Source organism: Canis aureus, chromosome 5 (genome assembly GCF_053574225.1).
Source record: "Canis aureus isolate CA01 chromosome 5, VMU_Caureus_v.1.0, whole genome shotgun sequence".
NCBI classification, from domain to species: domain Eukaryota; kingdom Metazoa; phylum Chordata; class Mammalia; order Carnivora; family Canidae; genus Canis; species Canis aureus.
In genome coordinates, this window is record NC_135615.1 from 70,124,497 (window position 1) to 70,146,430 (window position 21,934).

Below are 21,934 nucleotides of genomic sequence, written 5' to 3' on the forward strand. Positions count from 1 at the left end.
GCTGAGGCCCCTGTTCTGGAAGACATTGGGCTGATTTGATTCACCTAGAATCCACTGGGTGACTCTGTCCACTATAGGCTGGGCTTCTGTCCAGGGACATGTGGAGGACCAGGAGCAGGACCAGCTACATAACTTGGTGGGGGCAGTGCAAAACAAAAATGTGTGGCCTTTTGTTCAGCAACTATTAAGAATTTCAAGGTGGCGACAGTGTAAAGCATGGGGCCCTGTGAGGTGTGGTGCCCTGTACAACAGCAGGAGCCCACACTCATGAAGCCAGCCCTGCCAGAGAGGATGGGACCTCCTCCAGGCTTCCAGGAAACATTACAGATAGGATGACATTGATCAACAATAAGAATGACAGGTAGCATTTACTGTGAGCCAGCCTCCAGCCAAGCATTCTACATTTGCTGTTTAATTTAATGCCCTTAATTGAATTCCTAGAGAACAGATAAACCGAGGTTCAGAGCAGTGAAGTGCTTGTGCAAGGCCACACTACCTTGGGGGTCTCTAGTAACAACCCAACTGATGCTCCAGAGCCTGCACTCTTTCGACTCCACCTTATCCTTCCCAGGACAGAGGCTGGGGTGCAGTCAGAGGCGGAAATGGCTTGTGGGAGAAGGTGAAGTTCAGGAAGGCTTGCTGGAGGAGGCAGGTCTTGAGTTTGGAGGGTGAATGAGTAGAATATGGAGCAGTAGGGCATGGGGCTTGTTAGGTGAGGGGAGTGGTGGAAGCAGAAGTATGAAGGAAGAGGAAAGGTTGGCACAGGAAAGGGGCCTCAGGAGGAAAGCACGCGCTTGGGCTCCTGGGGGCTTGAGACCCCCTGACCCGGCTGAGTTTGGGCTGCTGGGCCCTACCAGGGCCTGGAAATCATTGAGCAGCAGCAGAAGGAGCTGTGCGGCCTCCCCGCCTTCAAGCTGACTCACAAGGGTGAAGTCGAGATCCTGCGGGACGTGGACCAGACGCTGACCCTAGAGGATCTGGTGGTAAGTGGCAGCCTGGCCTGGCTCGGGTTGGGAGCTTGTGCCCAGGGTCCCACTCCTCACCTCAGCAGCTGGGTGACCTTAAGCAAGTCACTGGACTACTGTGCGTCTCAAGCTCTTTGTCGTGAACAAAGTGGTGACTATTACCATGGGGGTCCAGGTGACATGGGGCGGAACCCTGGCCCTGGCCTGTCCACACCTTCTTGTGCCAGTCACTTCCTTCTGGCCTGCTGCCAAGGCACCCCACATGAGTGGTAGCAAGATCTTTGTGTCCACCACAGATCTCCGGTTGGGAAGCAGGAGGGCCATGCTGTTTGAGTCAGTGACTGCTTCTGGATGTGAACAATACAGACCTACTCTCTGGTGGTGGGGGTTAGGGACGCTATGTGCGCTGCGCAGAACCACCTGGAGCCCAAGGCAGTTGCTACACTCCCCTCTTATTGCTGGGGATCTGCTCCATCCTCATGTCCATCCTGCTCCTTCCTTCTTCCCCTTCGCCCCTCCATCCTGCATGTGGCCTGACATGGTGGCTCAGCAGCCCTCAAATCAATGAGCTCATCATCAGCTCAGCCTCCCACAGACGATTGGAGCTCCCCTTGGCTTATTGCAGCCACTCTCAGGAGGCTGCTCTGGCTTAGCTGAGGTATTCCCTGGGTCAGATGTTCACCTGACTCTAATCAGCTATGTGTCCGGGATGGACAGTGCGGATGGACCCCATGAGCCATGCTCACTGGGTAAATGACAATGAGCACGAAAGACAAAAATCCCTGCTCCCCTGCCCTCACCCTTTCCAAGCTGGTATCCAGGCCAAGCACCAGAACGGCTGCCTGTGTGGAAGGGAGTCCCCAACCCAAACCAAGCGGTACATTGAACATAATTGTAGATGGAGGAACTAGAAGACCCAGAAAGAAGTCTCCACTGGGGAGAGAGTTGCAGAGTAGCATAACAACATCCTTCCTCGAGCACCTGCTGTGTGTCCCTTTACTGTTTACCAACAGTGCCTCATTCAGATCCCACCGTGACCTACGAGGTAGGGGAGCCCATGTCCTGGATCAGGAACCTGAAGCCCTTTGCCCAGGGTCACGTAGTGGGTCATGGGGGAGCAGTGACTTGAAGCTCGTGCCTTGGTGCTACTCTGGAGGTGGTTTAGGAGGCAAGAGTTTCAGGATCTTTTAAAATCTTCCTCAAGCCAGGTTTGTTTTCTGTTTGAAGCAGTCTCTACTGAGAGGGAGAAGGGGGATTAGGCACGGAGCATCAAGTCTCAGAAAAACGTTCCTTCTCCCTGATTCTGCCATCTGGGGCTGAAAACTTGTCCCAAGGACGTAGTTGAAATTCTCAAAAAACACTTTCTGCATGAGGATGTCCTCAGCACTGTTTGCAGTGGTGAAAATGTGGGAACCACCCCACTGTCCCGCAATCGAGGCAGTGCCTCAAGTGTCAGCGCACCAGTGGACAGGCCCGTGTAACGTGCACGGCCCCGCTGTGGTGCACGGATGCAGTGAGAATACAGGTTGAACATCTGATCCAAGCTGTTCTAGTCAAAGGACCCCCCAAACCCTGTGGTTAGGAAAACCGTTACGGGGAATACCCAGAATGCCCATCACTGTCTCTGAGTGCTGGGACGAGGAGTGATATTTAGGTAATTTTCATATTTTCTATATTTCCCAGGTTTCTTTTCTTTTCTTTTCTTTTCTTTTCTTTTCTTTTCTTTTCTTTTCTTTTCTTTCTTTTTATGTATTTATTCATCACACACACACACACACACACACACACACACACAGAGGCAGAGGGAGAAGCAGGCTCCATGCAGGGAGCCTAATGTGGGACTCGATCCAGGGTCTCCAGGATCACGCCCTGGGCTGAAGGCGGCACTAAACCGCTGAGCCACCCGGACTGCCCTCTCCCGGATTTTCTATAACAAGCTCATGGTACCTCTGCAATAAAAGGATGTTATTTGGAAAAATAAGACCACATCCCTGAGGCTCCCCACTCATGGAGATCTGCTCGCACCCCCGCCCCCCAGCGCCTTTGCAGTCTACCCGCTCTCTCCTCTTGTGCCTCCTAGGAACCCATGGTGTCCATAGACTGCAGCACCTTGGCCCTGCCTGCCCCATCAAAGGCCACCACGGAGCAGGACAAGGCCACCACAGAGCAGGACGAGGACACCACGGAGCAGCACGAGCACCACTTCCTGGACCCCAGCTGCCGAATCTGCATGGGTTTGGGGAGACACAGGCTGGGTGAAGGGGTGGTAGACAGGCTGGGGCTGAGGGTGGGCTCAGTAGTAACAGGGATTCATAGCCCTGGGAGAAGGTGGCAGGCTGGGTACACCTGTGTCCCAGGTCACTTCGAAAAGAACCTGTTCAAAGACTGGTTCTGAAGCCCTAGGCTGGCTTCATCTAGCTGCCTGCCTGTCAGCTTCCCTTCTGTTCTTTGCAGACTGGAAGCCCTCGTGTGAGCTGCCAGACTCCCTCACAGCTACTAGGAGGATGGGGGACAGTGTCTTCCAGAGGGCCCCAAGCCCAGCCCTTGCATCCTCTCCAGAGATGCCCCAAACTAGGGAGAAGCCTCCCACACAGCTCCAGGACAGGTGGGGGACTGGGGCTGGGGGAGGGTCCATGGAGGCGGCCACGTGGGGGGCAGCAGACACAGTATGGACTCTTCTTTGTGGTATTGGGCTAACCCCGCCTCTTCTGGGGGTCTCAGTTTCCTCCTCTGTGCAATGGAACCAATCATCCCTGTCTGCTGGTCCCCACCCCCACTCTTACAAGGCCATGCTTGGATGAGTGTTCCAGCACCCACATTAGGAACACAAGACCTTCTCTGAAAAGTCAGAAGATGCTGAGGAATGTCCTGCCAGCCTGCTCTGTCTGGCCCTCTCTGTCCTCTCTAGGCTCCAGATGCCTGCTGGGCCCACAGAGGCCCTGCCCGGCCAGCCACCCTGGGAGGGAGCTCTGGACATGTTCTCCATCAAGCGGTTCAGAGCTAAAGCCCAGCTGGTCTCTGGAAGCAGCTGTCAGCTCCTCATGGTACTCCAGCCCTGCTCGCCAGGGTCTCCCTCACACACTGGCCAGTCAACTCCTCGCACCACTTTCATTCATTCTTTTACTCCTTCTAAAAATAAGGCATTGGCACACTGTCTGTGCCTGGCCCTGTGCTGGGCATGGGCCACATGAGACACCAGCCCATTCCTGCAGGGACACACAGAGGTCAGACTCCCTGTAACCCAAGGCCTAATGTGAGAGGGCCCCAGGAGAGGAGTCTCATGCCTCTGTAGCCCAGGGGAGGGTTTTAGGAGTGATTGTTGAGTGAACAATCAGCTGAACTGTTGGATGTGGGTGGAAGATTCAAGGAGGGAGGACAGGGCTTCTGAGGAGCTGTAGGAGACTGGCCCCAACAAGCTGTAGACCTCCAGTGGCAGTCACGGCTTCCTGGGCAGCCACTGACCTTCCTGGGGTCCTGGTATCCTGTCGGTCCACCCTTGTCACTGAAGGCAATGGCTTCTCGGTGGCTGGTGTTGAGGGCTGACTGGCCATCCCTACCTATCTCCAGGCCCTGCCTGAGGTGATCCGTTCAGCAGGCTGCATCCCCTCCAATACTGTCTGGGAACTTTTGGCCAGCATCTGCCCAGCCAAGGCCAAGGTAACTGCCATCCTCTCCCCCCTCTCCTCCTAGCATGGGACCCTTCTAGCATGGTCCCCCTCTCTCCACCTCTGGAGCAGAGACCTGGTTTAGGGTGTTGGGGTCTAGTTCCCACTATAACTGTAGACACTCAAGTCCCTCTCTTTCCTCCTCTGGAAAGTGGGGACACACATGTTCACAAGGTCATCAGAGGTTTTTTGATTTAAGATTTTATTTATTTATTCATGAGAGACACACAGAGAGAGGCAGAGATATAGGCAGAGGGAGAAGCAGGCTCCCTGTGGGGAGCCCAATGTGGGACTCGATCCCAGGACCCTGGGATCATGCCCTGAGTCAAAGGCAGACGCTCAACCACTGAGCCACCCAGGTGCCCCTTGTCAGAGGTTTATTATTATTTTTTTAAGATTTTATTTATTCATTCATGAGACTCAGAGAGAGGGACAGAGACAGGCAGAGGGAGAAGCAGGCTCCTTGCAGGGAGCCCGACGTCTCCAGGATCACGCCCTGGGCTGAAGGCGGCGCTAAACCACTGAGCCACCTGGGCTGCCCATTGTCAGAAGTTTAGATGAGAGCAGGGGTGTTCTCTGCCCCCAAAGCCACCTTCCTTCCTGCAACTGCAGGACATCTGCGTGGTCAGACTGTGCCCACAAGGGGCTCGGGACACCCAGAACTGCCGCCTACTCTATTCCTACCTCAACAATAAGCAGTGTCATGGCCTGGCCGCCGTGGAACACGTGTGGGTGGTCCTGCTGCCCCTGCCCGCCTTCCAGCTCCTGCCCACCAGACTGCGCCCTCTTGGAGGACCCGGTGAGTGCCCCATTGCCCATACCAGACCCTGCCTCCCCTCACCCGTGACGAGAGGGGGCATGGTTGACAGTCCCCCCTATGTCCACAGAGGCAGGCCCATCTCAGGAGGGAATTCCTGCGACGGGCACATGGGGTAGCAGTGAGAGCTGTGTATTGCTTACCGTGTGCCAGGCAGTGTCCCAGAAGCTTTAACTATACTAGTTCATTTGGTCCTCAGAATAACCCCATCAGATTGGTGCTATCGGTTTCTCCATTTCACAGATGAGGACACTGAGGTAGGGAGAAAGCAGGCGGCTTGCCCGCAGTCACACAGCCAGTTGCAGAGCCAGGCCTCACACCGGGCAGCTCGGCTGCAGAGACTAGGCTCCTAACAGCCACACAGACTGGCCTCTTCAACGAGGCATCCTGAATAGAAACTCATGGGACAGCCACATTTGATCCTGACCTAGTGCGACAGGGGGACAGGGGCGGGACCCTCAAACAACTGAAAGCGTCACCTGACACAGGAAAGAGGGAAGTTTTCGCCACAGTTGTCCTAGGCCAAGGTTGGCCTTTGTGCATGGGGCGTGGCTTCAGCAGAACACCTGGGGTGAGGGTGGGGTGTCAGGGGTGGGCTGCACCCATTTCCAAGCAGAGCGCTTGGCCGTTCTGAGCTGCCTGTCTTGGAGACAATGCCGTAGACTCTGAACCCATATGGTCCTGAGGTCCAGCCATCTGTTCCCCACCTTCAGTCAGGGGAGTCATTCTCCTGCTGGAAGTAACTCAACCGAGACGACCTCCCCCTCCTCCTTACTGTTTCCAGCATCTCATGGGCCCCCATCTCCTTGCTGGAGAGCCCTTCCTGGGGCCTAATCTGTAGACCTCCTGCTGCAGCCACCATGTAGCTTCTTGGGACTGTATGTTCTCTCCTACCTGGCCTTTGGACTCTCCGCTCCCTCTTTCCCCAGGCCTGGAAGCCACTCACTCAAGTCTGGTGTTAGCTGTACTGCTCCCCAAGGCAGGGCTTCTAGACACAGCAGAGTCCAGCCCTTTGTGGGAGAAGGTTCAAAAGATGACCTCCTTCAACAGAAAAGTGGAGAGGAGACGCCATCAGCCGGAGGACAGGAGTCCCAATGTGGCCCCGAAGGGCTCTCCTCCCCCAAGGCCTGCTCTGCAGCAGAGCCAGGGCAATAGCAGCCTGGCTCCAAGGGGAATTTGTGCTTGGCCGAGGCCCCCCAGAGGCAGGGGGAGAGTGTGGGGAGAGCCTGGAACCTGGCAAAGTCCTGGGAGAGGGCAGTGGCCCCCCAAACCAGGCCCGTGCCAGTCCTGGCATCCCTATTCAGCAGCACCATTTGGCCGTGGCCACCACCTCCACAGGGCCTCATGTCCCCACTGGGCCCTGCTCCAGCATCTTGAATCCCTGGTGTCCATGAGCTACCGGCTCCAAGCCTCGTTGATATCCCCTGGCCAGGGGTTCCATCCTGCAACCCCTGCCCAGCCCCCTACAGCCCCTGGAAATCTTGGCCTACATTGCCAGCCCCCTGCAGCCCCAGAACCCCCTGGCCAGACTCCTGACTCTTTGGGTCCTTCAGATGGGGCTGGCTCTGAGTGTACCTTCCCCAGAGAGACCTGAACCTCATTACCCACCAGAAGAGAGGCATTGATTCCCTCCCCAGTACTGAGTCCTGGGCTGTTCCAGAGGGAGTGGGCAGGCAGGGGAGGGTTAGCTGTTTGAATTTCCTGTTCTGCGTTCTGCTTGGTGTTGATTTTTGGTTCAATAAAGAGTTTGGCAAAGGTGAGACTGCATCTGCTGGCAGGTGTGGGTCGGGGTAGGTATTGTCTGTGAGTTTCTGTGCACAGATGTAGCAGAGCTAAAGGGCTGGGAATGAAGGGCAGCCGTGCCAGGTGCTTGTCTTGAGATCTAGAACCATCACTGTGCCCCAGGGCCATTCTGCAAGTATTCTGCAAGTATTCTGAACTAGGAGGAAGAAACAATGGGAGAGAGGGCAAGACCAGGGTGGGGGGGACAGAAGTGAGGTTTTTGCAGGGGGGCACAGACACCTAGAGATTGTTAGGGAGAAAAAGAGCAAGTTGCAATGGTTTTTAAAGCTTTCAGTTACCAAAAATGATTTTTTTCCATTACCAAGATTTTTCTCATTTGGATAGTTGGGTACCACCATATTTCCCACGCGTCTCTGTGTCTGTGTGCATCCGTGAGCATGGGTGTGCATCTGCATGTATGTTATGTCTGCTTGCATGTCTATGTGTGGGTCTCTGTCGAGTAAGTTGGGAGATCTACATGGAACCACTCTTCTCTGTATCCCTTGCTAGCTCCCAGAGACTGGTACAGGAGAAACCCAAGGGTCTTGCCTGGGACAGGGTGGGCATTCACGGTGTGGGGTTGGAAGCTGCTGTTAGGGCTGGATGGTGCTGCTTTGCCTGGGGCCTGGAGTGAGCTCCTAACAGCAGCTACAGTTGTAAAACATTTCAGTGTGGAGTGGACCTCGGGAGAACTGAGTCTGGGGACCCACCTGGAAACTAGCTGCCCCCTGGCTCCCTAACCCAGTGGGAAGAGGCAGGGCCTGGCTCACAGGAGAGAACTTCTTCTGGCAGGACCCCCTCCCTCCTTCTAGCCCCCATCCCCTGTCCTAAAGGGGTGTACCCTGTCCATCCCTCTGGAAGTGTACCCTTGCACCAGCCTCGCTCTGGACGGTGCCGGGCTGGGAAGGATGGGGAGTCGGTTTTGGGGAATCCCTCTTCTCTGCCCCATGAGCTCTGCTGTTGCCCTACCCGCGGCTGACAGCAGAGGGGGCCCTCGGCCTAGGGATGGAGGTCGGGGCTGGGCGGGATGGGAGGACGAGCTGGGGGCGGGGAGAGGTTTGGAACTTAAGCCGGAGGGACGGGAAGAGGGGCCGGGGTGTGGTGCGGGGCAGGAGAGGACGCGGAGGGAGGTCTGGACTAGTGAACCAGGGGAGGGGTCGGGGCTCCTTCGGTAACTACCGGCTCCGACGGGCTGGTGAGCGCCACAGCGTCCGTGCTATATGTAAATGACACAAATTACTATGCAACCTGCAGCTTGATCTGAGTCGGCGGCTTGGGTCATGCAGTTGGGGCAGGTCGAGGGTTAGACGGCTGCGCACCCCTTCTTCCCAGGCCTAGGGCTCCCCCGCAGGGAGACAGGAGAGCGTGTGCTGCCTTCTCGGGGCACACGGGATAGAACAGGCTCTGGACTCTCGGCCGGGACGGGACTTCCTTTGGGAGCTTTGGTTCCCCCCCCACCTTGCAAATGGGGGCGATGACGGCCTTCTAGCACCTCGGCCCGCGAACAGGGCTAGAGGCGGACCGCGAAACCCTGCGGCGTGCTTGGGGCCGGGGCGGACGGCAGGACCTCCACCCACGTCTGGGCCCCAGGCCGCAAGCCCCTTTCCGCGGCTTTCCGGTGGCAGAGGCCGGGAGCAAGGATTAGGCGAGCTGTTGCTAGGGGGCGTGGCCGGCGGTTGCTGGGCTCGGGGGACGTTGCTAAGCAACGCTGGGCGGGGCTCACGTTGCTAGGCCCGAGTAGCAGTCCCCAGGGACTGGAGAGGCACCCAGCTCCCCTCGGCTTCAGGGGCAGGCGCCCCTCGAAGCTGCTTTCTTGCGACTCTCTTCGGGCCTCAGCTGCCCTGGGCTGGACGCCGTCTCCGAGGGGCCTTCCGGGGCACACCCTCCGAGACGGGATCCTCTGGGCTCTGGAGCCGGGAACCCGGGGCCTTTGTGCACGTGTCTATGCGCTTGCTGGAGCGGTAGAGGGGGCGGGGGTGTCGCATTTGGGTTTCCATAGCAACCGCTCCTGTGTCATCCCATTTCTCCCAAAGGTTTTGAGCGGCGGCGTGTAGACATTTACATATATCTGCATGTCATTAGCATAGAGGCGGGGCCGGAACTTGTTCGGGCAACTATCCCTGGACGGTTCCCTTTGCTTCTCTCTCATCCCGCCTGAGGGGCACATGGGCCGCGCATGCGTGAGTGTCTTGCTTGTTAATGTTCCTAGAATTGGGGTGGGTGGGTGAACTGTAATAGTGACCTCGGGTTCTGGCCCTACCCGCCATGGAACCATTAGGATGAACTGGCCCAGGTACCCTTGACCAAAGACCTTGCCCAGCACCCCCAGGCAATACCAGGCCTGGTTAGAATCCCAGTTCTGCCCTTTGCTGTCTTTGTGGCCGTGGGCAAGTTTAGTTCCCCTCTCTGTGGCTCAGTTTCCTTCTTTGTAAATCTGAATTCATCAGGTGATGTGAGGATTCGATGAGATGTCACTTTTGTATACACTTAACGCTGCTTCTGGCACACAGCAGGCACTTAGGCTAGCTTCTACTCTCCCTCCATAGAATCCAGCTCCTCTCAGGACCCAACCAAAGCAAATCAACTTCCTAATTCATCAGGTGATGTGAGGATTCAATGAGATGTCACTTTTATATTCACTTATGCTGCTTCTGGCACACAGCAGGCACTTAGGCTAGCTTCTGCCCACCCTCCATAGAATCCAGCTCCTCTCAGGACCCAACCAAAGCAAATCAACTTCCTTCGCAGCTCAAGACTTGACAACTAAACACCAGGAAGAGTTTCCAGATGTCAGGATTCAAGGCACAGGATGAGGACTACTGGTTTGCCTGTTTGTCCTTGGAGGCTGGAGGCTAGGTTGGTGAAGCATGGAGCTCCATCACCCACCCATCATCACCACTACACACTCATGCACGTCCTTCTACCCCTTTCCCTCTCAGGGATCATCTGCTTCCAGAAACCTTGCATTTCTGTCTCAAAGGTGCTGGAGCCAAGACCTCTGCCGCAGTGGCAGCTGAGCTTAAGAGGCTTAAAAACCAGAGCTAGGGGGGTGATGACCAAGAAAGTCCTCCCAGGACTGGATGTCTGGGGTGGAGTAGGGTCTGGCCATAGGCTAAGGACAGAAACTTTGCTTCGAGAGCCAAATATTTGAGTCTTTATCAGAGAGGACGGGGTGGGGGGGGGGAACCCTAGGACCACACCCTTGTCCTTTCTGGGCCTCAGTGTCCCCACACTGTGGACAACTGGGTTTCCTCTGCTGAGACATGGGGAAAAAGGGCAGAGGTCAGCTCCGGGTGAAGAACCCTGTCACCGCGGGAGCTGTGTAGCAGTGCCATGAAGGCAGTGAGTTTTCTGTCATTGGGGATACGGAAGCAGAGGCTCAGCAGGACTGGGTGCACCCCTGCTAGGGAGTAGCAGATCTCCTCTTGGAATTTCTTGCTCTTGTCTGGACTCCAGTTGTCTGTATAGCCTCTTCAAAAGCTGGAAAGGCCTTCCTGGGTCTAACATCACCCCTTCCGGCTCTGGCCTTCTTGCCTTCCTTTTCCCCAGAGTCTCTGTAACCTTAGCCTTGACTGCTAGGGTCAGAGGGGAGGCAGAGGAGGTGTTCAAGGAGGAGAACCAGCTCCACTCTGTGTTGGTCTCTTAGTTCTCAATTAGGTTCAGATAATTAAGATAAATGAGGTTGGCTCCTCTCCTGGGTAGACAAAGTTTGTTGGTGATGGAGAGGGAGTATAGGAGCTGGATTCTGATTGGTTGGTTGGCTTTTTGGAGGTCGGGATTACATGAAGGCTATACCCTACAGTTGTCACTCTGACCGCTGTATGCCAGACTGCTGTCTGCCTGTGGATGGCAGTGGGCCAACTCCTTCCCTTGTAGCCACCTGCACTCCACAGGTAAGGGTTCCAGGGACAGGCTAAGAGCCTGTCAGTGCCCGGCTGGCCTGCTTGTGTCCCACTCTGGGGGCCAATTAAGTCTCCATCCCTAGCCGCGCCGATTAACAGTTAATAAGGCAGCAAACACCTGCAGCTACGGAGGCGAATTAAGAGCAACAGTCGGCATAATACACAACCCGATAAGTGAGCAATTAACAACCAGAGAAAGATTAATAGAAGCAATTACGTCCTCCTCGGAGCTCTGTAAATACAACTGTCAATGGCTGAGGGATTCAGTCCAGTCCGGCCCAGCCCCACCCCAGGCCATAGCCTCTGTAGGGAGGGGAGCCACCCGGCCCTCCTGTGGACTCCAGACCCTAGAGCCATATACATATGAGGAATACACATATGTGCAAACACATGCACGGACATATACAGACATACATTTGTGGAGCGATGGTCCACAAGATCCAGTCACAGAATACACACATTTCCCACTGTCATCCACACTTACAAAAATGTATACACAGAGATACAAGTCCTGCCGGAAATACACATAGATCCAGAAAAATATCCACAGTGTCACATAGAGACATTTCCCTATTTTACACAGAGCTAGAACCCCATAGACTATGAGACATACAGTGGAGTGTATACAGACAGGGACACAGTTATCTCCTCTTGGGGTCCCATATGCACGTGGCACTTGACCTTCTTTGCCCGCCTTGCAAAGGGTCATCCATAGAGAGCTGCAGCAGGGTATTGGACTAAGAACTAGAAACCAGGGTGAGAAGGGACAGAATGTGTGTGAACACACAAGCAAGCATGTCTGCATGCATGTAACTCTAAGCATGTGTGTCCTCCCACTCATAGGCATGTTCCTGTGTGTAAACAGGCATGTGCCTTACATCTGTGTGCCCATATGAATGTTTGTATGTCAAGATGTGTGCATGGGTGTGTGCACATGTTCTCGTGTCCAGTGGATCTGTGACTACTGTGTGGGTTTCTGGTTCATGTGTGATACTGTGCCAGCGCTCATGACTGGATAATTGTGTGACTACTTCAGAGTGGCTTTATGTGTGTCCCATCTGTGTTGCGGCAGGTGACGAGAGTCACTGCAGGAGCTCCCCAGGGAGCCTGGGGGTTCTGACGGTGCCTGAAACCAGGGCCTGCCTCTAGGGAACAAGGTCCTAGGGCTCCTGGGGCAATGTGGTTTTCTTCACAGGAACTTCCAGCCCCTCTAGTGGGACTCGGCACTACTGGGCCTCACCCAGGCAGAGGGAGAGAAATGAGAACAATCTCTAAAGAAATGGACCTGGAGGGACGCCTGCGTGGCTCAGCAGTTGAGTGACTGCCTCTGGCCCAGGTGTGATCCTGGAGTCCCAGGATCGAGTCCCACATCGAGGTCTCCGCAGAGAGCCCGCTTCTCTCTCTGCCTGTGTCTCTGCCTCTCTCTCTCTGTGTGTCTCTCATGAATACATAAATAAAATCTTAAAAAGAAAATAAAGAAATGGATCTGGAGGTTAATTTCTCCCGATTGAAGCTGAGAATGCACACCTTTCTATCTCCTACCTGTGTCTGGGAGCATCCCATGGAAAACGTACAGAGCCAAAACCCAAACACTTGGCCCCTTGTCTGTGACATAGGTCGTCATACACAGAAACCCCAGACCATGAGGATCTAGTCATTGGGACACACAAACATAGTCATGAATACAAACATAAAACTCCACTCATAGTCACACCCAGACCCGGCCACCCATGCACACTCTTGCCATACCCAAAATCACACACATATAGGCACACGTGCAGCAGTGCTCACACACACCTGCACTCCCACATGCCCCTACACCCATTACTCTCTGGGATGAGCCCAGTGCCAAGCCTGAGAGCCCAGAGGGGCGTCCTACGACAGGTCCCCCCACCCACCTAATACCAGCCTGGCCAGATGGTAGAGGCTGCCAGGCCCCAGGAGAGCTCTCTATCACTGCTAACCCGCCAGCTGACAGGCTGGTACACGGAGGCCTGGCTCTGCCAGAGCGGGGCATGGGTGGAAATAAAGAAGTAATGAAGCTTGCCAGTACCCTCCACACCCCACACCCAAAGGAGGCTTACCCCAGGGCCTTTCATTATTGAGCAGGGAGGAGCTTCTAAGCCAGGACACACAGACACAGAGATGCACGGATTCATACAGAGTCACCCCCACACACTCAGGCTTCCACAGGACACACAGGGACCCAGACACAGGCAGACACCACCACCCCCCAGCCCCCACAGGCACGGCTCTCCCCTCCCCATGCATGAGCCACTCACCAAGGCCAGGGCTGAGTTTGCAGAAAGCCTGGCCAGGCCCCTAACCCCCTCCACCTCCTACTGTGGAATGAAAGCAATATGAAACAGATCAGTGGGTCCCCAAAGCCAAAACATCCGCTGTAGGCCTGTCCTTCTATCAGTGAATCCAGCCTTCTGTTTGACTTTTGGTCATTCGATTTTTGTTTTTCATTCATTCATTTGTTCACTCGTTCATTCAACCAATAAGGACATTAAACAAACCATTATAACCAGTCCAGTGGCCTCGCTGTCCTGGCATCTGGCAGCCTGGCAGCCTGGCGTGGGGGTGTGTAGCTGGGGAGGGAAACAAAGGGGGAGGCTGTGCTCCGAGGGATGATGGGGGGAGTGGAAGCAATGTCCCCATCCCCTACTTCTTCCTCCATCTCTCAGAGTGAAAGAAAAGGTGCTGCTTCTGCAGCTGGAGGGAAAAAAGCCAAATCCCAGGATAATATAGACAATAATAGCGAACACTTACAAGCCCTTTCTCTGTGCCAGGCACCGCCGCTCTAAGTGCTTTACATGAATTAACTCAGTTCTTCCTCCTAACAACTGCATGAGGCAGGTACTATTATTAACCCCACTTGGGGGCATAGGGAGGTTAAGTAACTTGCCCAAAATCAAACAGCTTATCAGAGCCACCCCAAAGGTTTAAAAAGCCTAGGGCAAGAGTACAACAGGAGACCTCTAGACCTCCACCCATCCCTCTCCTCTTCACCCCGGGGCTCCAGGCAGCAGTGTGAGGGGCTTCGTATGCAGACCTATGGATACCCCAGCACTGGAGTCCCTGCTTGCTCCACACTCCTGGGATCTAGCCACCCTTCTGCCACCCATCGGAGCTTGAGAAGGGATGTGGGAAAGAGGCTACCTGGGCCCTTGGCAGCTGAATTAGGGCTGTTGGGGCAGGGAATTCTGGGGTGCGGGGTTGGGGTGTGCCCTAAAGGGGGGCTGGAGCTCCAGGTGAGCATCACCCTGTGGGCCTGTGAGCCTGTGAGCCTTGAAATTCTTCATTCCGTGCAGAGGAGGGCCTAGGGCAGGGGCATTTGTTGCCCAGATCTGAGACTGTTGGAACTGGTAAGTGGCAGATCCAGGAGACCATCCCAGAACTCTGATTTGAGCCAGCTCTTAACTAGACTTGCGGGTGCTGAGTCTGCCAGGGGGCTGCCGGGGAGGGGGTGGGGGCAGAACTAGCCAAGTGGAACCTCCCCACCCCCACTGTCAGTTCTGCTCCTACCAAACTCAGGCCATTTCCACCGAGGGGATTGCTCTGTGCCCAGCCCCATGTGGGAGCCTAGGGTTCTCAAAGGCGACCGGCTCTCAATCCTTTTATCCCTCCAACCGCATTCCCAGTGACATCCCCACCCTTCCTACACTGGCATTAGGGGAGAAATGGAGGCATTAAGGAAGGGCCAGCAACATCAATGCATCCAGCTCCCAGCCTCTGTTTCCCTGGCCCCCAAATTATTGCTCCATCTCCGGAGGCTTTTTCACACAATTACTCAGGCTAGGAATTTCGATCTCTGGTGCCAGCCAGACCCTTGTTATGCAAATATAGGCAAATGAGATGCAAACAGAGCAGTCCCAGATTAACAGAGAAATCCCCAGCAGCTGGAGGAGTCACCATAAAGTCAGCTCACTGGAGCACGCTGTCCCCAACCCCCTCTTTTTCCAGGCTCCGTCCACCTGGATGGATCTATCGGGTCCCTCCCTGCCCTCACCACCACTCTTCGGCCCAGCTCAGGAGCTACCTGTTCAGACACAGGGAGTGTCCAGCCAAGGAGGGACACCCAGACCCAGGTTCTCTACCATGGTTCCAGCTTGAGATCTCTGCTTTCCCCCTATTTTTAAGAGATCCACGCAGGGGTGGAGGTTAGGGGTAAGGGTGGTGAGTGGAGTTGGGAGAGAGGGAGAACTCTGTTTTCCCCCTGTGGAAGGGAGAATTCTCTCTCTCTCTCTCTCCCTCTCTCACACACACACACATACACACGCGCACATGCACAAGCACTCAGAGCTGATGCGAGAGTCACCCCTAAAATGCACACATACACTGATTCACACACAAGTCTCACATATACCACTTCACAAATCTGGCCAAGGTCCACCCTTTGCTTCTTCCCCCAACACACTGTAAATTAAGCCACAGATATCAACAGACTGCAGTGGGGGTGGGTAGGCTGTGTCCCCCATTCCTGGGGCCTGGAGGTTAGAGGGTACTGCGGGCAGGACCCCAGGTCTGTGTGAAGACAGAAGGGAGTAGAAGATCCAACCCAAGGCATGACCTGGGGAAGGAGGCTGGGGTGTGTGGGAGAAGCCCTGGCATGGGTAGTGGCTACCGGGAGCCCCCCGGGGGGCTGAGGCTGGTGTCGCTGTATGATGTCTTCAGGCACCGCCCAAGGGAGCCGAGCCGGGCTGCTGGCCGGCCCAAGCAGCCCAGGCCCAACTTCTAAAAATAAGAGTCAAGAATCTAAGCTCCTGGTTGGTTCTGCGGAGCCTGTTGCCTTGGCAACCCCTTCTCAGAGGCCTCCCTCCCGGCTGCTGCCCCGTTTGGCTGCGGGTCCCTGTGCCAGTCCCCTCTGCTGGCCCCTCTGCCAGCCCTCCTTCCGTCCTCCTGGGGAAGGGAGGAGCCGTGTGGGGCTGGGGGTGGAGCAGCCGGAGGACCTGGGGCTCCAGCTGAGCACAATGGGCTGAGTGTGAGACCTGTCTGGGGCTGTGTCGGAGGCTGTCTGATGGTGGGGGTGTGACTGTGTGTGACAGGCCTGTGGCTAACAGCCTGCGTCAGGCTGGCTCTGTGTGCTTCTCTGCCTGTGACTTGACTCTCAGCGTCCCCGTGGGTGACTGTCCTCTCTCTTTGTGAATCCAGGTCCATGTGTGTGACAGCGTGTATTAGGTCCCTGCGGAAGATCTAGCTGTGGCCTTTTATATCTGCTCCTGCCCACACCCGCCCCCCCCCCGCCCACTCCCTGTGGGCTTTCCCTTAATCCTGCCCACCCCCACTCCCTGGGGATGCAGGCTGGGAGCACGGAGGCACAGGCATGCCCAGGTGAGCCATAGGTCAGGTGTGGCGACCTGGCCAATGTCAGCCTCTTCCAGGGTCAGCAGCTAAATATAAAATAAGATCCAAAACTGCCTCTTGGGGGAAATGGAGGGGGGAAGTCACTCCTGATGATGTGTGATCTAAATTTCTGAGTGTGTGCACGTGTGTGTGCTCTAGCCACTGTCAGAGGCAGAGCCTCCCCTCCCCCACTCGGCCTCCCCTCTCCAATTAATCACCAAGTCCTGTCAGATGTCATCATCACTGCTGCAGCTTGCCCCTCCTCTCTTCCTCTCTGCCACCCTCGAGCAGCCCAGGCCAACCCCCTCCCTCACCCAGGCACTGAAACAGCCTCCTCTCAGCGTTCCCTGCCTTCGGTGCCAGGTTGAGCCTCGCCCTCCCATGCCCCTCTCTTCACCTCCATTCTGTGGCCACAATGACGATCCTTCCACAACACAACTTGGATCCTGTGACACCCCCTGCTTGGGACCGTCGACTGACTTTGTTCTCAGCCTGGTCTTCTACGCCTTCCTTGGTCTGGTCTCTGCTCTCGGCCTGGGTTTACCTGTGCCCCCTTCACTCAGCCGCACAAGCAACTAAGAGCTTCCAGAAGAGATCAGGATCTTCCTTGCCTCTGTGTTTTTGCATGTGATTTCCCAAGCTGGAACCAGTCGTCTTCTCTTTGGATAAAGATTATGAGTTCTGAGACACAGCACAAGCACCACCTCTACCAGGAACCCTTCCCTGACTGAAGTTAGGAGCGTCTGTGCTCCCATGACCTCCTGGGCTGCCCCCCAACACCGCCTGGCACCCATTGCATGTATTTTTTTACTTCTCCCCACAGATTTGGAGATTTATAAGAAACAAAAAAGTACCAATTGAAACAAAAAATTACCCACAATCCCCTCAGATTAGCTCCTGGCTTATTTCCTGCCAGACTTTCTTTAAATGAATTGGTTAAATATTTTTTTCACAAAATTAAGAGCATCCTATAGGTATAGCTTCATTTAACTTATCATTATATACTGAGCATTTTCCCAGGTTATTTTTTTTTTAAGATTTTATTTATTTGTTCATGAGAGACACAGAGAGAGAGAGAGAGGCAGAGGGAGGAGCAGGCTCCATGCAGGAACTCGATCCAGGGTCTCCAGGATCACACCCTGAAGGCAGCACTAAACCGCTGAGCCACCGGGGCTGCCCGTTTTCCCAGGCTATTAAAAGTTCTTCAAGAATGTGACTTTTAGGGATGCCTGGATGGCTCAGTGGTTGAGTGTCTGCCTTTGGCTCAGGACATGTGGGATCAAGTCCCACATCGGGCTCTTTGCAGGGAGCTTGCTTCTCCCTCTGCCTGGGTCTCTGCCTCTCTCTCTCGTCTCATGTGAATAAAATAAAATCTTAAAAAAAAAGAATGTGACTTTTAATGGTTGTGTAATATTCTTGTATATGGATATATCATCATTTATTGAACCAACCCTCTATTGCTAAACATTTATGTTGGTTGTGATTTTTCATAATTATAAATAATGGCAATAAGCATCCCTATGCATGGTTCTTTTCCAGTATTTGGTTATTTCTTGGATTGAGTTCCTAAAAGTAGATTAACAGGACAAAGAGGTCTGTTTTTAAAACTCTTGACAGCATGGCCTGATGGCCTTCCAAAAAAGTTGTTCTATGGAGCGCCTGACTGGCTAGAGCACGTGACTCTTGATCTCAGGGTTGTGAGTTTGAGCCCCACGTTGGGCATGGAGCCTACTTAAAAAAAATGTAAGAAAAGTTGTTCTTTTTTTTTAATTTTTATTTTATTTATTTATAATAGTCATACAGAGGGAGAGAGAGAGAGAGAGAGAGAGAGAGAGAGGGGGGCAGAGACATAGGCAGGGGGAGAAACAGGCTCCATGCACCGGGAGCCCGACGTGGGATTCGATCCCAGGTCTCCAGGATCGCGCCCTGGGCCAAAGGCAGACGCCAAACCGCTGCGCCACCCAGGGATCCCCAAGAAAAGTTGTTCTAATTTACTCCTCCATCAGCAGAGTCTCAGAGTGCCCCAGATTTCAGTTCACATCAACACTGGTACTGTCTTTAAAACACACACACACACACACACACACACACACACACAAACAAAACTGTATTAATTTCAGTAGGTAAAACTGCATTGCATTGTTGTTTTAATTTGCATGTCTTTGATTACTGGTGAGGATAAACCTTTTGTATTTTCTCTTTTGTGTCATGCACAGAACACACTGAGCTATAATTATATTTTTACATCCTGCCTCTCCCTCACCAACCTCGGCTCTTAAGGGCAGAGCTTGTTTGGGTCCAATCCTCTATCAGGAGCAGGGACAGAGGATGCATTCCCAGAGTGCTGCATGGATTGGATTGAAGAGTCTGTCTTCAACCTAAGCTCTGACATTGGGCAGACCTGGGGTCAAGCTTAGCTCTGAGACGTGAACTTGGGCGAGTCACTTAACTTGTGTGGGTCTCAGTTTCTTCATGTGTCAAGTGGGTTTGAGTGAGGATTAAACATGATGAAGAGTGTGAAGAGGTGTGTAAAAGGTTGTGAGCAGTGGTTATTGTTTGAGGTCTGTTCATGTGTAGGATATTGGTTTTGCTGAGGGAGGAAGGAATGTTCAGGAAGAGTCAACGCCCTACTCCTAGAGATGAGATGGTACCCAGAAGCCTGGTGGTCCAGAGGTGGGCAGGGAGCCCAGAGCAAAGGGTCTGGACAGGACCGCGATGGGCCATGATGGCAGAGGCCTAAGTTCAAGTTTGGCTTAGACAAGGGGGTTTGTGCCCTTGTATAATTCTGAGCAGGGAATTGCTGGTTTTGTTTACATCTGGCAGATGCCACTAAACAGAGAGGGAGAGGGCCTTTGCCCTGGTGGCACAGCATCTCTTCCTGAGGTTGGCCCGCTGCCACAGGGAACGCCTTGGAGACAAACTCTAGCTGGGGGTGCCCTCACCCACTCTGGCTCAGGACATGTTCCAAGACAGACACACACAATTTCTCTGCACATTACAAGCCTAATGATACTGTCATTCCGAGTCTGGAAATGAGGAGAAATCGGCTTTTTCTTGGTAATTAACGTGAGTGATGGGCCTTGAGATGGAGTGGCAGCCCCCCAAGTGAGAATGAAGCTCTCCGGGAAAGTCAGCTAGGTCATCCCCCTGCCTCCAGGAAGGTCTGCATTCCATCCCTGGCCTCTGCTTGGTCTCCTTTAGATAAGCTGAAGCGCCGCTGCTTCACCAGCCCCCCCCCCACCTTCCCCCCCCCCCACCCCTTACCCATTGCTCATTCCTTTAGAGATCACTTTAGGGGCTGTACGCTGATGGTCAGCAGGTTCCTCCTTGAGTCTGCCGCTAGGCCTTCATGCGGCAGTTCAGTTTGCTGTGCCACTGCCCTCACAAGAGCTGCCTTTATTTGGGGGGTTGGTATCCTGAGCTTAGTAGGGGTTTTCTTGATCTCATTTGTCGAAAGCAGAGCTGAAAACAGCTGGGTAAGAATAGGTTGAAGGGAGGTACTCCGAGCTTTGGGAGACTGTTCAGGAAGAAAACCTGGAGGGATGGGATCAGGGCTTGGCTCCAGTGAACAGAGGGCTGAAAGCGAATTCAGCTTTCCTTTCTAAATGAAGCGTCCACCAGATTCATGAATATTTCTCTGGGACTCTGCCTCAGTTTCCCTGCTATCCTCAGGGGAAAATTGTTTTTATCTCATTCCTTTGTCTTCTTTGTTCATTTGCTTTCTGTACTGTATGAAGGAGACACAGAGTAAATCAGCTCCAGGCCCTACCTGTGAACAGCTCCGAGTCCAGTGAGACAGGAGACGCTGATACCAACAGCTTTGATGCAGAGTGAACCGTGCCACAGAAGGTGACAAAAGGAGCCCAGAGGAGAGAAGAATTAGTGCTTCCTGGAGGAATCTGGGAGGCAGAGGAAGGGGACCTTGAAGGATGCGTTTGGTAACAGGGAAGGGTTGTTGAGACAGCAATCCAGGCAGAGGGAACGGCAGAGTCAAAGGCTGGGAGGTGGGAGAGAGCCTGGCACCATCAGGAATCAGAGTCCAGTTCCCAGGACAGTGGGTAGCTGTGGAGGCAGAAAGGAGGGGGGCGGTTGGTTGGGAGTTCTTCAGGGGCCAGATGCTCAAAGGCAGTGAACGCTGAGGTTGAGTGCTTGAACTTATCCTGAGAGCACTGGGGAGCCATTGAAAGTTTAAGCAGATGAGGAATCCGATTTGTTTTATTCCTTAGGGTGATCACTTGGGGAAAATGTGGGATGAGGGGCAGGGCTGGCAGCTACAGCCACAGTCTCTGTGGTCATGGACAAGGGCAGCGGGTTCCAGTGATGTTAGAGGAGACCCCAGGGTGGCTATAGGTGGCCTGGGTGGTTGCTGGTGGCCCAAGCAAGGTCACGACCCAGCATGGGTCTCAGCATGGTCTCCCTCTCCCACCAGGAGCCCCCAGTGGCCTCCAGGAGCATGCTTGAATTCTCTGTATTGGCATTCCCTGGCCGGCCTTACCCACCTCTACAGCCTCGGCCCTCCCACCCCCCTACATGAGCCTGTGCTCTGGCCTAACTGGTTTTTCCATTGGTCCTGAGCTCATATGACCCACTGAGTCATCCAAGCCTTTAGCCACTCAATTCCTGTCCCCCGTTCCTCCCAACATCCTCAAGGAAGATGGCCCTATCCGCCTCTACTCCCCACTCCCCACTGTCCACCCTTCCTTTTTTTTTTAATATATATATTTTATTTATTTATTTGAAAGAGAGAGAGAGAGGCAGAGACACAGGCAGAGGGAGAAGCAAGCTCCATGCAGGGAGCCTGATGTGGGACTCGATCCCAGGACTCCAGGATCACGCCCTGGGCCAAAGGCAAGCGCTAAACCACTGAGCCACCCAGGGATCCCCTGTCCACCCTTCCTTGCCCTCCTCTAAACCCTCTCTTAGCAGAGGCCTGGGCAGACCATGTCCTCAACATAAACAGCGCTTAAAGACCTTTAAAGGAGGACCGCAGACTGTGGCCCAGGTCTGGGTGGAGGAGAGCTGGCGGCGCCCCACCTCCGGGGGCTCCAGGAGGGCCAGGCGGGGTGAACTGTCTTGTCTGCAGCATTCTTGCCTCGGCCAGTGGAGCTTTCGTTATTGCTCCAAATTAGGCACCAATCTGCCCGTGTAATTGTTTGCTAATTGGCATGAAATCCTAATGTAATTAGTTGGGCCCCTTATCAGGGAGCCTGGGGAGCCAGAGGCGGTGGGGGGCCGCTGGAGCAGGGGGGTCTAGGAGGCTGGGGAAATGTTCTGAGAGAGGAGGCCCCAAGTTGCCATCAGGGCTGAGATAAGAAATTACAGAAATGGCAGCATCTCACAGTTCCAAGGAACTTTGGAGAGTCAGCAAGTGCTGCTTATCTCACAGATAGGGAAACTGAGGACAGGTCGGGAGCAGAACCCTCTGGGAGCCGGTGGCGGAGCTGGACCAGATGC

At 54.3% G+C, this 21,934-nt stretch overlaps 1 protein-coding gene across 22 annotated transcripts in view; it reads left to right on the forward strand.

Annotated features, from left to right (window-relative positions):
* The window catches only part of SPOCD1 (SPOC domain containing 1), a 76,950-nt gene extending 64,366 nt beyond the window's left edge, over positions 1-12,584 (forward strand). For 20 of the 22 annotated variants that reach the window (XM_077898728.1, XM_077898716.1, XM_077898714.1 and 17 more), the window contains 7 exons: positions 858-983; positions 3,046-3,199; positions 3,420-3,570; positions 3,874-4,009; positions 4,533-4,622; positions 5,243-5,429; positions 6,377-7,207. In XM_077898728.1, the coding sequence (XP_077754854.1) occupies positions 858-983; positions 3,046-3,199; positions 3,420-3,570; positions 3,874-4,009; positions 4,533-4,622; positions 5,243-5,429; positions 6,377-7,041 (1,509 nt within the window). In that variant the 3' untranslated portion in view covers positions 7,042-7,207. Of the gene's footprint in view, positions 1-857; positions 984-3,045; positions 3,200-3,419; positions 3,571-3,873; positions 4,010-4,532; positions 4,623-5,242; positions 5,430-6,376; positions 7,208-9,977; positions 10,086-12,326 lie in introns of those variants that run through there. The other 2 variants (XM_077898731.1, XM_077898730.1) reach the window with 2 other exon arrangements.
* Positions 12,585-21,934: the final 9,350 nt, after the last annotated feature.